This window comes from Microcaecilia unicolor, chromosome 1, assembly GCF_901765095.1.
Source record: "Microcaecilia unicolor chromosome 1, aMicUni1.1, whole genome shotgun sequence".
NCBI classification, from domain to species: Eukaryota; Metazoa; Chordata; class Amphibia; order Gymnophiona; family Siphonopidae; genus Microcaecilia; species Microcaecilia unicolor.
Genome location: NC_044031.1, coordinates 402,184,044 through 402,201,263, shown reverse-complemented (window position 1 = coordinate 402,201,263; position 17,220 = coordinate 402,184,044). Strand labels below are relative to the sequence as shown.

At 48.5% G+C, this 17,220-nt stretch overlaps 1 protein-coding gene across 2 annotated transcripts in view; it reads left to right on the top strand.

Moving 5' to 3' along the window:
• DTNBP1 (dystrobrevin binding protein 1) overlaps positions 1-17,220 on the top strand; it is a 212,977-nt gene that overhangs the window by 173,505 nt on the left and 22,252 nt on the right. For both annotated transcript variants that reach the window (XM_030211246.1, XM_030211254.1), the window contains one exon: positions 3,360-3,503. In XM_030211246.1, coding sequence (XP_030067106.1) covers positions 3,360-3,503 — 144 coding nt within the window. The remainder of the gene's footprint in view (positions 1-3,359; positions 3,504-17,220) is intronic.

Below are 17,220 nucleotides of genomic sequence, written 5' to 3'. Positions count from 1 at the left end.
CCATTCCCTTGGAGTTTTGTAACCCAAGCACATGACCCCTCATTTCTTAGCTTTAAATCTTAGTTGCCAATTATTGGACCATTCATCAAACTTCTCTAGATCCTTCCTCATGCCATCCACACCCTCCAAGGTGTCCACCCTATTACAGACTTTGGCATCATCCACAAAGAGACAAACCTTACCCAGATAGTCCTTGTGCAATATCACTCACGAAGATGTTAAAAAGAGCCAACCCGAGGACCAATCCCTGCAGTATACCACTGATAACAACCCTTTCCTTGGAGCAAGCTCTATTTACCTCTACCCTCTGTCTTCTTTCATTTAACCATTTTTTAACACAGTCAGTCACTTTAGGGGGTTTAGTCGCCTGGTTGCTTTTCTTGAGAAGCGTGACCTTTGACCTAAGCCACATTGCATTTAAACTTGCACATAGCAAGGAAGGTTGCTTTTCTGTGAGAGGAGTAGGTTACTGAAGAGCTTCAGCATTTGCTTCTTTTGGTAAGGAAATTATTATGATGTGTCTAATTTGAGCGCTTGGGACTTTTTTGTGGAATTTGAGTATCCAGACCTACTAAGTCTCTCACATTCAGCAGGAGACTCCTGCTTTTGCGGGTCATCTCCTGCACTCACGCCAAAGTGGAAAAGTCTCTGCTGAGACACTTCCTGCCACCATCACCCTGCTGCTTTTCCCGATGAGGAGCAGCGGCTGTGGCAAAACAACAAAAAATGGAAGTATGGGGCTGCAGCAGCAGCCTGCGCTGTTGGCTGTGCCGATCCGCTGTCCCCACCAGAACGGGAAGTTGACGTCAGCAGGGTCAGAGGACCAGCAGAGTCGACAGCACAACACATGCCTGAAGGCTGATGCCGTGGCCCCGCACTTGCATTTTTTGTGTTTTGCCACAGCCGCTGCTGCTCATGGGAAGAAGCAGCAGTGACCAGGAAACAGATACTGAGGGAAAGGGGAAAGGATGGAGGCAGGAGGTGCTAAAAGAGAGCAGAGGGGAGAAAATGATAGAACATTAGGGAGCTGGATGGAAGAGAGGTACAGAGAGAGATGATTGCAAAGATGGGGAGAGAAAGAGGGGACGTGGAGCCAGGAAGGCAGGAGAGAGAGAAGCTGCTGGGGAGTAAGGGAGAGACCCTGGCTAGATGGATAAAGAGAGAAAGAGAGAAGATGCTGGATGGAAGCGTAGGGGGAGAAAGAGAAGATACACTGGAAGAAGGGAGAGAGGGGGATATGGTGAATGGAGAAAAATAGGGTGAGAGAGGAGACATGTTGAATGGAAAAGGATAGAGAGAGAGACTGGATGAAAGGATTGGGCAAGAGGGTAGATGTTGGATGGAAGGATGGGGAGAGAAAGAGGGAAGGCACTGGATGAAAGGGTAGGGAGGCGAGGGGAGACGCTGGATTAAAGGACAGAAAGGGGGAGACACTGGAAGGATGGGAAGAGGAAGAGGGAAGATGGATGGAAGGGTAGAGAGAGAAAGAGGGGAGCTGCTAGATGGAAAGGGGGAGAGGATAGAGTTAGTGAAAGACTGAAGAATAAGAGGAAGGGGCGTGGGGAGTAAGGGGTGAGAAAAAGATGGAAAGCCATACATAGATAAAGTAGAAAGAGGGAAATTAAAGACTGGAAAAGCCATAGGTAGATGATGTAAAAAGAGAAATTAAAGACTGGATAGTAAGAATGAATTAAACCCGGAGGAAGAAAAATAAGTTGAAGAAAACAAAGAAAAAGGAGAGAGAAAAATGTAAAATGGACAGGAAACGCTGGCAAGAGAGTTAACAGAAGATAAAGGAAAGCAGAATCAAGAGACTGGGACCAACACAATTAGAAAAAGTAAATGGACAGACAACAAAGGTACAGAAAATAATTTTTATTTTGAATTTAGGAAAAAATAATGTGGTAGCTGTGTTAATAAAGGTTAATAAATGCAAATAAAATAGAAAATAAGGTGACACCTTTATATTTGACTGGCTGTAATACATTTTTGATTAGCCTTCAAAGACCAACACTTCCTTCATCAGTTCAGGAGAGGATACCATAACAGCAGTATACTGTCCTGACCTGATCTGAGGCAGGAGGTTTTGGCCTCTGAAAGATAATTGAAAAAGGTGTTAGGCTAGTACAATAAAAAGGTATCATCTTATGTTCTATTTTCAAGTGCCTGAACTGAGCATGTGCAGGAGGGCTGGCATTGGCGGTTGAAGCACGCTGCCGAGTGCTGCACTGCTCGAACAGCATGGTATGAGGATCATATAGTGAACCTCTTCAAGTAGTGAGGCTTGGGCAGCTCCACCAGCGATTCAACCAGTGCTACAATTTTGGAGTGGGCTTAAGCTTAAAGTGGGGGGCCGAGGCCCCCTCACAGTTATGTCCCTAGGAGAAACAGATGTTGGATAGGGGGTTTAATAGAGTGAACAGAAAACACTCCATCTTACCCATCCCTGCTGTCACTGGTGTAAATAAAATATTTTCTGGAGTGGCCATGGGATAGAGGTATGCTAAGGGGTGGAGCCATGAGGTAGAGTGGATGGAGCTGAGGCAGAGTGGGCTGGTCTCGGGGCGTTTAGTAAAATCTCCCTCTCAAATATTGGGACCCCTTGGCAGTTCTGAGTATCATTCTGTCTTGAGCTGACTTGGCTTTTAGAGCTTATGTGTGTTTTCTTTTTTTGTTTTGAGTGGAGGAGTGGCCTAGTGGTTAGGGTGGTGGACTTTGGTCCTGGGGAACTGAGGAACTGAGTTTGATTCCCACTTCAGGCACAGGCAGCTCCTTGTGACTCTGGGCAAGTCACGTAACCTTCCATTGCCCCATGTAAGCCGCATTGAGCCTGCCATGAGTGGGAAAGTGCGGGGTACAAATGTAACAAACAAAAAGAAATACAATTTACTGCTGTAGTGTTTGTTTCAGCTGCTATCAGGTGTGCCTTTAAGGACCCTGATAAGTACATGTCTCTTTTAAGTTGTTTTTTAAAGCATGTATGACTATATGTTTTGTATGTATGTTTTTTTGAAGATTAATAATTGAATGTGTTTTATTATGCTGACTGAATAATATTTTTATGCTTATGTTGTTAATTAATATATGTCTGTACTTGTTTTGGGGCTAGTTTTTATTGTGATTAATAATTTATGATACGATTTCATTAATATGGTTTTTATTATTTATTTTTATGTGTATTTTTTCTAGTGGAATGATAAGCCCCTGACTCAGCCTCTAGGAACTGAAACGTGGCCTCGTCATGCAATTGATTTTAATAGAGTGTATTTATACTTTCACTCTGGTCTGCATTGTTCTCCTGTGTATTAAAGAATTTTCAGTTATTTGTAACACTTAACAATATTATTCTCTTGTTTAAGAGCCCATAGGGAGCATGTCTTCAATGGAGGTGAATGTAGACATGTTAGAGCAGATGGACCTAATGGACATGACAGATCAAGAAGCGCTTGATGTCTTCTTAAATTCAGGAGGAGAGGAAAATAATGTGCTGTCTCCTGTCATAGGTATGATATCATGGAAATAGTATTGCCTTGTAATGCTTGCTATACCTCAGGCTTCCGATACTGCTGTGTAAGTGTGTACAGTGGTTTCTGCAGTGTTTACGCAGGTACTGGTTAGTGGCATAGCCAGAAGACAATTTCTGGATGCGCCCAGGGGTGGCATATGGAGACACATGCATTTCCTCAACACCCCAGCTCTCCAGCCACATATGCTCAGTTCTCGTGCATGGGCTGGGAGCATGGCCGCCAACTGCCACAGCATTCAGAAGGCCCAGAGGTTCCGTGGAGAATGCCTTCAGCTGGCAGGACTTAAGGATCCCTACCAACTACAAAGATGATGTGCGCTGCATGGGTGGACCTGAGCCCAAAGTGAGTGGGTTCTTGCCCACCAAGGCCCAGCCATAGGTACAAGTAGGGCAGGAAGTTAGCATGGCCTGGAGCTCCCGTCAGGCTCTGCACTTTACCAAATTAAAATTGCTGAAAACCAGAAGCCTTAGTTATGCTAGACTCTGAACAATGTTGTTTCAAAATGTAAAATTTGTTTAAAAATGAAAATACAGAAATGTAAAAATCCTCTCAGACCTACACATACAGCTTCTGTCTTACATAGATTTAAGGTTACCAGATGATAACATGTCATAAGGGATAGGCTGAGTCAAGTTTTTCCCTGCCCCAAATTTGTTTCTGATTTAGAATTGTCCAATAATTCTTCATAGTTCTCACAACTTACAATTTCAATCCATTACATAGGCTCACAATCTTTCTTTTTTTTTTAATTTTTTTATTTATCATTTCACTTAATTACATTCACATTTATCACGTAAATGTAAGGAAAAACAGAAATTAATATAAGCAAAAAAAAAAACATTTTCTCACAACAATATATATAATTGTCCACAATTGGGGGATCCAAGATCAGGAAAACAATCTCAAAGAAAATAAGAAAAACACCAAATGGTTAATCTTACAAATTCATATTTTCTGAGGGAGGAAGGTTAATCGGTAATTGCAGCCGGTACAGTGGTAACTAAAGGAAGTTGCTGCAGAGGGTTCTTCATCTGTTCTTTTAACTCCACAAACTCTTGTAATTTCTTGGGTTCAACAAATAAGTAATAAGGAAATAAAATACTTACAAAGGAATCGCTCTAGGAAGGTCCCACCTAGGGCAATGATTCTTGGCTTAAAAGCCAAAAGTTCACACCTCCTAGTCTGCGATTCCCTTGACATATCAGGAAATATATTTATCTTTGAACCCAAAAAACTATCAGCCATGTATCGGAAATACAATTTCAAAACATTGTTCCTATCTAAATCAAAGGCAAAAGTCACTAGTAATATAACTCTCTATATAGGATATTTTAGGAAGATTTATCATTCTCAAGTTATTTTTCCTTAATTGGTTCTCCAGAAGTTCCACTTTTTTACAAGAAACATGACTGTCCTTCATTACCAGATTAACTGATTTTCGTAGAGAAACCATTTACGTAATCAAAGTCTCTATTTTTATATCTTGGACTTCCACTTTGTTAGATAAGTATTGATATAATCACATATTTATTCCTGAAAATTTTTGACATCTGAAGAAGAGAATTATTCACACTCTGCAGCACTTCCCATAGTGCGTCCATTATGACATTTTTTGGCTTCACCAGGTCGAATTTCTCCACAGAAACCGCTCCAGATATCTTCGGGGGGAAGAGCTCACTGTCCAATCCCCCAGTTGGTTTATTATCTGGAGTCAATGTTGCACCAGGACCTCCTTGGATCGTGTGAGAATCCTAACCCACTTCGGGTGTTTCCACTGTCGACCTCCATAGCGAAGCATTACTGTTTCCGGGTCTTGGAGAGGTCATGCCAACAGGGGGACTCAAAGTCACTCCCTCTCTACTGAGATTCGGCAATAAAGCCTTGCTGTTCCCTGAAGCAGGAACCGATATCCCCGACATTATGACCCCGAATCTCTCCAAAGTAGACTGAGAAGTGGTGAGAACCCCAGCCGTGTTCGAGGAGGACAACACCACGGCTTTGCCTTTTTTCTTCCTCATTCTCTGGGGAGCGCGCCTACTTCTTCAGGTATTCTGGTGTAAAACGGGAACTCAACTAACGTTCCTCCTCCCTCGACGCCATCTTGGATCCTCCAGTTTGGGACACTTTGTCTGGTTTCTCCTCAGAGGCCTGTCTGATATGGGTAACCCTTCAGCATAGCCCTTTAAGTCATTGAAACACGGAAGCCCCTCCACCACTTACAAGGTGGTGTCCCTTCGGAGGGATCACAATCTTTCTTATATATACTCAGTTAACTTGCATCTGAAACACATGCACACTTGCAGAGCAGGTTTCATATAGAGAAAACTGGTTGAAATAGCACACACTTTTAATAGCCTCAGTCTCACAATGCTGTAGTGCAACCTACTTTTATCCTCAGTTTTCCTCATATTTCTGTCTTACATTGTCTCTCTCTGATTCGTTTGCCATATAAAACCCAAATATAAACAATGAAAAAAAGCACTACACACTACCAAAGTAATAGATAAGAAGGTAGGTATCCCAGTAGACAACTTGGAAAAGATAATTTTCAGTTTATACTTAGGGAAAGAAAGGGGGAAGAGGTTTTGGGTTTAGCTCAATGCCTTTTACAGGTGCAGCTCAAGGTGAGTTACATTCAAGTACAATAGGTATTTTTTCTGTTCCCAGGGGGCTTACAGTCTGTTTGTACTTGGATGGTTATGTGACTTGCCCAAAATCACAAGGAGTGGCAGTGGGATTTGAGCCAGGCTTCCCAAGTTCCACTGCTCTAAACCTTAGGCTACTGTTCCACTCAGGACAGGAGTAGGAGGTGGCTTAGACATCAGAAAGCACGAAGAGGGCACTTGTTTAGTATGTGGAATACAGAGCAGAGTTTGTGAGCAAAGAAATCAAAAGGGACTGTATTAGAAGATGAGTCAAACAATCATTGACAGCAGTTTCAAAGATATAGATGTATCTGAGAATCTGGACTTGAATCATGGCACAATATTCAATGGTAATCCAATGCAGAGAGTCCAGCAAAGAAATAACCTGAGAACATCATGAAAGACAGTGGAATAGCATGCAGTTTATCTTTGGATGTTATGAAATAAATTGCTTAATCAGGGGAAACTGATAAGAAAACAGTTATTTCATCCCTCTCCTTTCTTCCTCTTCATCACTGTTGCTTGCTTCTTGTCACTGGATTATACTTCCTGCTTCTGATCCTACTTCTCTTCTCTTCCCTTCTCCCACCCCCAACCATTTTTGTCATTCCTCCTTGGCAACAATTGGACTTTTTCAGTGGAACCAGGCTTAAGTGATCTTGTATTCCTTCTAAATTGTATTGAGGATGGGCTTTTAGCAGAAGGAGCTCCAGTGACAGCAGTTTAGAGCAGTGTCGTAGCCAGACCTGACATTTTGGGTGGGCCCAGAGCTAATATGGGTGGGCACTAGGTGTGAGTAGTGTTTCTTGGGATACTCCTTAATAATGCCTTAGACTGCACTTGATGATGGATTTCTAAGTAAACTGTCTGTGCAACAGCTCTCCTGCATTAACACAAACCGCATACCTGGTTCATGGACCACCAACATTTTTAAATATAGTGATTTTATCCCATATCTTAAACTTGACCAAATATGACTGCTATAAGGCAAACATGTCAGTGGCACACATCCTTCAAACTTTGCTTGGTAACAAATGCAAATGCCTGATTAAGCTGTATTCATAAAACAGGTAAATTCTGAAACTGACATTCCCATTTAAAAAGCCAGAGAAGTCAGACTCATATAGATCCCCACACGAACTACATGCACACAGAATCTTTTACATCGGTCACATGCAGAACACAGACCACCCCTTACCAACTGCAGAATAAAACACAAAAAATTAGAAATCACAGAGATGGCAAATTACCCAGTTCCAGGCTTTTGTGCAGTCCTGATTTAGACTAATAATATAACCCAAATCAGTGCGGGATTTGCAGTGCTTGATTCTGCCCATGGAAATCAGTGCTGCAAGTATGGGGTGGTCAGAAATGCAGGACTGTCCCAAAATCTCCAGCCTGGAACTGTAGCCCAAGGAAAAGGAAAGCATCTTAAACACTACAATTTAAATACACATTCCATATCATCAAGCTGATCAATCCATAGACTGGTGGGTTGTGTCCATCTACCAGCAGGTGGAGATAGAGAGCAAACTTTTGCCTCCCTATATGTGGTCATGTGCTGCCGGAAACTCCCCAGTATGTTCTCTATCTCAGCAGGTGGTGGTCACACACAGCAGCAGCTCTGGCTAGGCCTCCAAGCCTAATCCTTAGGTTTTGTTGAGGCCTGGGGTTGAGGGCTCTTTTGAGCAAGTGCAAACCTGGTGGTGCCAGGTCCCTCCTTTTCTCCCCCCTCCCGCTGGCTCCGTTTAAAAAAAAAAAAATTTAAACGTCTTTAAAGGCGTTTAATTCGACGTTTCTTTAAACGTTCATTGCAGCTACTCACTGGGACACCAGTTCGTTACAGCTCGGAGCGGCAAGCAGGTAATTTTACCTTTTTATAGCGGGCAGGGGGTTCCCCGATTCTTCTCCTCGTGGCATATGGCGTCGGAGGGCGAGGGCGCAAAGGGTCGCTCCCCGGATCGCTGGAGCGCTTCTAGAGGGGATGCGGGGGTTTTACAACCTGATTCGCCCTTGATGGGTGACAGTTTAGTGACCGATGAATGTCCCGGTCGTTTCCTCCGGCGTGGCGTTTTTTCCCGCCATAAACGCCCATCCCCCGCTCCTCGCCTCCGCCATCTTGGCCGGCCACGCGGCTCGGACGGCTTCTTCGTGGGCCGCCCTTGAGGTTGGAGACATTAATGCCATGAACGCCCTTAATTTGGGCGACGGCACAAGCGGCTAAAGTTAAGCGCCGTTCTTCCCGCGCGGCTCCTTCGCGGAGTTTCGCGCCGGATGCCATTTTGGATGCGCAGCATGTCTCTCCCCCGCTATTGCGAGCGCCGGTTGAGAGTGCGTCTAGGGCTGTTGCCCAGGCTGCGGAAGTGCACAGTCTGGGGGGTTTCTCCCCCGAGTTTGTTTTGCTGCTGCATCAGGCTTTCCTCATGCAAAACGCTGCCCCTGCTCCCTCTTCTGATAAAGAGGTTGAGGTTCCCAGAGGTAAACGCCCTCGGGTTGATTTCCAGGCCTTGGAGGACTTTGTCTCCTCCGATGTAGATGAGGGCAGCGTGTCTGAGGTCTCCCAACGGTCCTTTGCGGATTCCTTGGAGGAGATAGATCCCCGCTCGGATGGAGCGGATGACCCCTCTGCAGCGCGGCTTTTTAGCCCAGAGGATTTGCCCAACCTGTTTTTACAGGCCATGGACACTTTGAAGATTTCCTCTCCGGAGGACGTCTCTCCCTCAGCCCCTGTTGGCTCTGCCATTATGCTGGGGACGAAGCGCCCGCCTAGATCCTTCCACGTGCATGATGCCATGCACACCTTAATTGCGGCTCAATGGGATGTCCCGGAAACGAGCCTTAAGGTGGCTAGGGCTATGTCCCGCCTCTATCCTTTGGCTGTGAGTGAACGTGAGGCCTATCTGTGGCCTACCGTGGATTCTTTAATCACTGCGGTGACTAAGAAAACGGCGTTGCCGGTGGAAGGTGGCACGGCCCTAAAGGACGCCCAAGACAGAAGATTGGAGGCGGCCTTAAGGTCGTCCTTTGAGGCAGCTGCTTTAAGTTTGCAGGCCTCAGTTTGCGGCTCCTATGTGGCCAGGGCGTGCCTGACTATGGTGCAGCGGGCTTCCCCCTCGGATCTTTCCTTGAGGGCTGATTGGCCGGCCCTGGAATCGGGCTTAGCCTATTTGGCAGACTTGCTGTATGATGTCTTGAGAGCCTCAGCTAAAGGCATGGCTCAGACAGTCTCTGCGCGGCGGTGGCTTTGGCTGAAACATTGGTCTGCTGACCACGCCTCTAAATCCCGCCTGGCTAGATTGCCTTTTAAAGGCAAGCTGCTCTTTGGGGTCGAGCTGGACAAAATCGTGACCGATCTCGGCACGTCTAAGGGCAAGAAATTACCAGAGGTCAGGGCTCGGGCTAGTACTCGTCCCGGTACCTCCAGAGGACGGTTGCTGGAAGCCCGTCGGTACCGCCCGGGCAAGTCGGGTTCCTCTGCCCCCTCTTCCTTCAAGAGGAATTTCTCCCCCAAGCAGCATTCCTTTCGCAGAGACCGCCGTCCCGGAGGTGCTCCCTCCGGTCCTCCCCCAGGGTCTCGTACCCAATGACGGGGCCTTGGTCCACGCCCCAGTGCAGATTGGAGGACGGCTGTCCTCGTTTCTGGGCGAGTGGACCACTATAACTTCAGACGCGTGGGTGCTGGAAGTCATCAGAGACGGCTACAAGCTAGAGTTCTGCCAACCCTTAAGAGACGGGTTTGTACTCTCTCCCTGCAAGTCTCCGGTCAAGCTGTGGCAGTGCAGCAGACCTTGGACAACCTGATCTGCCTGGGTGCGGTCGTTCCGGTGCCCAAAAATCAGATTGGCAAGGGACGTTACTCCATTTACTTTGTGGTTCCAAAGAAAGGAGGTTCTGTCCGGCCTATCCTCGACCTCAAAGGGGTCAATCGGGCCTGGAAAGTGAGGCACTTTCGCATGGAGACTCTCCGCTCTGTTATAGCGGCAGTGAAGGCAGGAGAGTTCTTGGCTTCCTTGGACATCAAGGAAGCGTACCTGCATATTCCCATCTGGCCTCCTCTCCAACGCTTTCTGCGTTTTACAGTCCTGAGACGACACTTCCAGTTCAGAGCCCTCCCTTTCGGGTTGGCTACTGCTCCGCGGACCTTTTCCAAAGTAATGGGGGTCATAGCGGCCTTCCTGCTAAAGGAAGGAGTACAAGTTCATCCTTATCTGGACGACTGGTTGATCCGAGCCCCCTCTTATGCAGAGTGCGGCAAAGCTATGGACCGGGTAGTTGCTCTTGTGAGCTCCCTGGGATGGATCATCAACTGGAAGAAGAGCCAGCTGCGCCCGACTCAGTCCCTGGAGTATCTGGGAGTTCGATTCGACACCCAAGTGGGCAGAGTGTTCCTGCCAGACAATCGGATTGTCAAGCTTCAGGCTCAGGTGGACTAGTTCCTAGTAGCCTCTCCTATTCGGGCTTGGGACTACGTGCAGCTGTTGGGCTCTATGACGGCCACGATGGAAGTAGTGCCCTGGGCCAGGGCTCATATGAGACCACTACAGCTATCTCTGCTGCTGCGCTGGACTCCGATGGCGGAGGATTATGCTGTGCGCCTTCCCGTGGACCCAGCAGTGCGCAAGGCGCTGAGCTGGTGGACGCAGACAGACAAGTTGTCTGCAGGATTGCCTCTGGTGACCCCGGAGTGGATTGTCGTCACGACAGACGCCTCTTTGATGGGCTGGGGAGCCCACTGCTTGGGAAGGACAGCGCAGGGGCTCTAGTCTCCTGCAGAGGCAAGTGGTCTATCAACCTCCTGGAACTCAGAGCCATTCGGTTGGTGTTATTGGAGTTCATCCCGGTACTGGTGTTGTAGCCTGTACGGGTCCTGTCGGACAATGCCACGGCTGTGGCCTATATCAACCGCCAGGGAGGTACCGAGAGCGCCCCTCTAGCCAAGGAGGCTATGAGTCTTTGCCAGTGGGCGGAAGCGAACCTGGAGCAGCTTTCAGCGGCCCACATTGCCGGAGTCATGAATGTCAAGGCGGACTTTCTCAGTCGCCATACCTTGGAGCCCGGAGAGTGGCAACTATCTGCTCAGGCGTTCTTGGACATCATGAAGCGCTGGGGCCAGCCGAGCCTAGATCTGATGGCGTCATCGGCCAATTGCGAAGTGCCGCGCTTTTTCAGCAGAGGACGGGACCCTCGATCCCTGGGAGTAGATGCTCTTCTCCAACAGTGGCCGACACAAGAGCTCCTCTATGTGTTCCCGCCCTGGCCCATGTTGGGCAGGGTGCTAGACCGGGTGGCAAAGCATCCCGGCAGGGTAATCCTGGTGGGTCCGGATTGGCCCAGACGTCCCTGGTATGCGGACTTGATCAGGCTCTCAGTCGACGATCCTCTGCGGCTGTCAGTGGAGCAGGGCCTGTTACATCAGGGTCCCGTGGTGATGGAGGATCCCTCTCTCTTTGGTCTTACGGCCTGGCTATTGAGCGGCAGCGTCTGAGGAAGAAGGGCTTCTCAGACAAGGTCATCGCCACTATGCTGAGAGCGAGGAAGCGCTCTACTTCTACTGCTTACGCCAGGGTTGGCGTATCTTTGCAGCATGGTGTGAAGCAGGCTCACTTTCTCCCTTCACTGCTCCAATTTCTTCAGTGTTGGCGTTCCTGCAAGAAGGTCTGGAGAAAGGCCTGTCGCTCAGTTCCCTTAAAGTCCAGGTAGCGGCTCTGGCTTGCTTCAGGGGCCGCCTGAAGGGTGCTTCCCTGGCTTCGCAGCCAGATGTGGTGCGCTTTCTCAAGGGAGTTAATCACCTGCGCCCTCCTCTGCACTCAGTGGTGCCTGCGTGGAATCTCAACCTGGTGCTAAGAGCATTGCAGAAGCCGCCTTTTGAACCCTTGTCGAGGGCATCTCTGAAAGACCTGACGTTGAAAGCAGTCTTTTTGGTGGCTATCACTTCAGCCAGAAGAGTTTCCGAGCTCCAGGCGCTCTCATGTCGAGAGCCTTTTCTGCAGTTCACTGAGGCAGGAGTGACTATTCGCACAGTGCCTTCCTTCCTGCCCAAGATTGTTTCTCGCTTCCATGTGAATCAGCAGCTCTGTCTCCCTTCCTTTCGTAGGGAGGACTACCCAGAGGAGTACTCTGCTCTTAAATATCTGGATGTGAGACGAGTCATCTTCAGATACTTGGAAGTGACCAATGATTTCCGGAAATCGGATCATCTGTTTGTCCTGTTTGCAGGTCCTCTTAAGGGTCTGCAGGCTGCTAAGCCTACAGTGGCAAGATGGGTCAAGGAAGCCATTGCAGCGGCTTATGTGGCCGCGGGGAAGGTGCCGCCTATCCAGCTGAAGGCTCACTCCACGAGAGCTCAGGCGGCCTCGATGGCAGAGGCCGGATCCGTCTCCTTGGAAGAGATATGCAAGGCGGCAACGGGGCTTCGGCTCATACATTCTCCAAGCATTACCGTTTGACTGTGGCTGCACGGGCGGAGGCCCGGTTTGGAGCTTCAGTGTTGAGGTCAGGGATTTCAATGTCCCGCCCTGGGTGAGTACTGCTTCGGTACATCCCACCAGTCTATGGATTGATCAGCTTGATGATATGGAAGGTAAAATTATGTATAATCATACCTGATAATTTCTTTCCATTAATCATAGCTGATCAATCCATAGCCCCTCCCAGATATCTGTTCTGTTTTATTCTGGTTGCATTTCAGGTTCAAGTTTAGTCTTCAGTTATTTCAGAAAGACTTCGTGTTCAAGTTCTTTCACTTGGATTCTTCAAGAGTTGAGACGAGTTTGTGTTACAGTGAGCTGCTGCATTCCTCTCCCCTCCGTTTTACGGGGCTGGATTGAGACATAAATTCTGCCGGCACTCCCTCCCGCTTCGTGCGGCTGTAGGGCAGCTTTGTACCCCTCCCGCTTCGGCGGTGTTAGGGTCAGTCAGCTCCTCCCGCGGTTGCGGTTGCAGGATAAGCCAGATCCCCCCGCATCGGCGGGTGTGGTGTCCCTCCCCCGCTCCGCGGGGATGAGCTGGACGGATTCCCCTCCCCCACTTGTGTGGGGATGAGCTGGGTTAATTCCCCTCCCCCGTTTCGGCGGTGGTGAGCTGGGCAGAGTGTCCCTTCGTGGGTGTAATTCTCTAAGTGCTGAGTCCTGCAGATGGAGCTTTGATATCGACATACTGAGGAGTTTCCGGCAGCACATGACCACATATAGGGAGGCAAAAGTTTGCTCTCTATCTCCACCTGCTGGTAGATGGACACAACCCACCAGTCTATGGATTGATCAGCTATGATTAATGGAAAGAAAATTATCAGGTATGATTATACATAATTTTACCTTAAATGATACAGACATTCAAATATTTGACAGGTATTAATCCGCAAATGAACCTTTTCTGGAGACAGGAAGGTGGTAGAACTAGAGGACATGAATTGAGGTTGGAGGGGGCCAGACTCAGGAGTAACGTCAGGAAGTATTTTTTCACGAAAAGGGTGGTAGATGCATGGAGAACTCTTTTATTAAAAGAAACGCAAAACAATACTTCAACAAAAGTATGTACAAGCAATAAAAAACTCCCACATATCTCCTAGACCCTAAACACCTATACAAAGCCAACTAACCCCCCCCCCCCCACCTTAAAAACCTCCACCCTATACCAAACCTCCCCTATGGAGGTTTCAAATGAACATGTTTCCACCACACATTTGCCTTCTGTAACCCTTCCGTCACCCGTTCCCATTTAGCCACCTCCTGAACTCCCCTAATTATGTCCCAACTAACCTGTTCAGCTGACCTGTAGTCCTGGTGCAGGGACACCCCACACCGAGCCATCCAAAGGTAAAACCTGAGTATTACCGAAATGATAAACGCCGTCACCGGATCCAAACCCCCACTTCGCTGCTGCCGCCCATAGACCCAATCAGCATATGAGTACGACCGGAAGCTAGAAATGTGCAAAAGCGATGCCACTCTATCCCCCACGGTCCTTGAAAAGGGGCAATCCCGCAAAAAATGGTCCATTGTTTCTTCCGTACCCACACATTCCCCCCTTGGACAATCCCGATCCTGCATAGTCCTATAGTTGAGATTTCCTCTCACATACAATTTCCCATGAAAGGACAGCCAAGCAATGTCCCTGTACTTAGGCGGAATCCGCCTCGATGTAACCAATAGCAAGCCCTGCTGCAGCACCGACCCAGGTGCATCTCGGAGTGTCTGGGGTGCTGAAAAGGCCTGGGCCCGCACCCTTTCCACCCATACCTCCCTGCTCCCTGCCTTAATTTCCTCCACCGTGATCCCCCAAACTCTTACCAACCGAACCAACATCCAATAGTACCCTACCTGCATGGGTGCCCCCTTCTTTAAAGCCGCCACCCTTCCCCCCATCCGCCATGGAATCCAAAATCTTTCCCACCATAACAAGACACTTTGTGCCCACCCTGGCGGGTCCCTACCCACTGCCCGTCCCAAATTAAACTGGAGGAACAGGGAGCTGAAAAATAACACTGGGTTCACCATTCCCACCCCGCCATCCTTCCGGGGTAAGTATGTAATGTTCCGTTTAACCGGGTTCAGCCGATTCCCCCACAGTAGTTGGAAAAACACACTATACAGGGTAGTATAACAGTGTGCTGGCACCAAACAAATATAACTGAGAAACAGGAACATGGGCACCAGGTGCCTCTTAATCAGCTGAACCCGGTCAGACATTGTCATCCTCCAGCCTTTCCATCTGTCAACCTTGACTGTAGCTGCCTGGATGCACCGCTGCCAGTTAAAAGATGCATAATCTCCTTGATCAAAATAAACCCCTAACACTCTCATTCTGGCAATTGCGGCCGGAAACCCCCCTCCCAAAGCAAATGCCAGCCCTGGTGGACCCACCCATAAACTCTGACTTTTCTGGAAATTAATCAGTGACCCCGAGGCCCGTGAGTAACTGGAAATCAACTCCTGCAACTTCTCCCCCTCCCTTGGATCCGCCACCCACACTGTGATGTCATCTGCGTAAGCTACCACCCTCAAATGACACCCTGTACTCACCTCCACCCCCCGAAATCCCTCTCTCCCTCCCTGCGCTAAACGCCTAACAAAGGGATCTATTGCGAAGGTGTATAACAGAGGACTTAGGGGACATCCTTGCCGAACCCCTGCTGTGACCCCAAAACTCTTCCCTTTCCAACCATTTACCAGAGGAAAACAACTGGCCCCGGTGTAAAGTAACTGTAACTGTGCCACCCAATCCCTTGGAAATCCATAATGCTCTAACAACCTCCAAAGAAAAAACCACTGTACCCTATCAAAAGCTTTATCTTGGTCTAAAGCCACCACCAACCTCCCGTTCCCCTCCCCCCGGCTGTGCTCTAGACCCTCCCTAACCCATGCAGCCGCCTCCAAGACCCCCCTCCCCTTAACCCCACACTGCTGTGAAACTGCCACCACTTCCTGGACCACTGACTTCATCCTTTTTAAGAGCATGTGTGCAAAAATTTTCCTGTCCCCATTCAACAAGGCGATAGGACGCCAGTTCAACAGGGACCCAGGATCTTTCCCTTTACTAAGCAAAACTAATGCTGCCTCTGTCAGAGATTGGGGCAGAATCCCCTGCTGTCGTGCGGCTTCCCAGACCTGCAACAGAATTGGAGCCAGATGGACCTTAAAAGTTTGGTAATATTCAGCTGTCAGGCCATCTGGCCCTGGAGCCGTTCTTTTCCGTAAGGCCCCGATGGCCTCCTCCACTTCCCCCAGTGTCCAGGGACGTGACAAGGCCTGGAGATGGGGCCCTCCCTTTCCCACCCCTGGTGTCCCGTCGATATAGTGTCCCATCACCTCCTTATCCAAGTGTCCTCCTGAAAAAAAACGTGCAAAATGTTCTCCTACTACCTTCAAAATCCCCTCCTTCGAAACCTGCACTACCCCCCCTTGTGTCCCTTAACCCTCCCACTACCCTACGCTCCCTCCGCTCCTTACAGCAGACAAACGGATCAGGACTAATCAATTTCCCGAAATCACGTTCATAAAGCAAGGAGGCATATCTATCGTATTGGACCTTCTCTAACTGCGCTTGCAGTTCCAGGATATCCTCCCGCCTACCCCCTGTGGAGAGTAAATAATCCCTGCGTTTCTTAAGTGCCGTTCCTAACCTCGTCCTTTCCCGTCCTTCCCTTCTTGCCTGTTGGGTAAAAAATCTCCTCGTGCGCTTTTTGACTACCTCCCACCATTCTCCAATAGAGGGAAAAATACCCTGGATGGAGAGCTGATCCTCCAGGAAGGCCCGATACTCCTCCTGCATTCTCATATCTGCTACCCATTTAAGGTTGAGCCGCCATAAACCCCTTCCTGGCCTATGCCCCGCCCAACCTCCTACCTCAATTAACACCAGCTTATGGTCCGAGAAGTCTACGTCCACTAATCTGGGGCCCTGCCCGCATGCCCCTTCCCGAACCAAAAAATCTATCTATCCTACTCTTACACTGACCCCGTGAAAATGTGAAACCCTGTACCTCAGGGGAATGTTCTATGTGCACATCAACCAGCCCTGCCCCTTTCATTATCCCTGCCAAACGTACCCCATCATACCTCACCTGTGCTGTCCTCCCCCCACTATCCTGCCTCCTTAAAATAGTATTAAAATCCCCCCCCCAAACCACCTGACGTGCTGTATAGAGATAAGGTTTAACTTTTCCAAACAACGAGGAACGTTCCTTCTTACTTTGAGGCCCGTAAATATTAATAATCCGCAACGCCACCCCGTGCCACAACACATCTAACACCAAACACCTCCCTATACAACTCTATCACTTTTTGAATATCTACATTATGTGTTTTGAATAAGATCCCTACCCCCCCATACCTTTCTCCTGCCAAACCCCAAACCGAAGGTCCCCATCTCCAGGCCCGTTGTGCCCGCCTAATCGCTTCTAGCGTTTGTAGCCGTGTTTCCTGAAGCAGAATACAGTCTGCCTGTATCTTAGAGAGGCCATCAAAGGCCAAACATTGCGCCCTCTGGGAAGCCACACTCGCCACATTCAATGTGGCAAACAAAAAAACAATTCCTGCCATTACCATCAT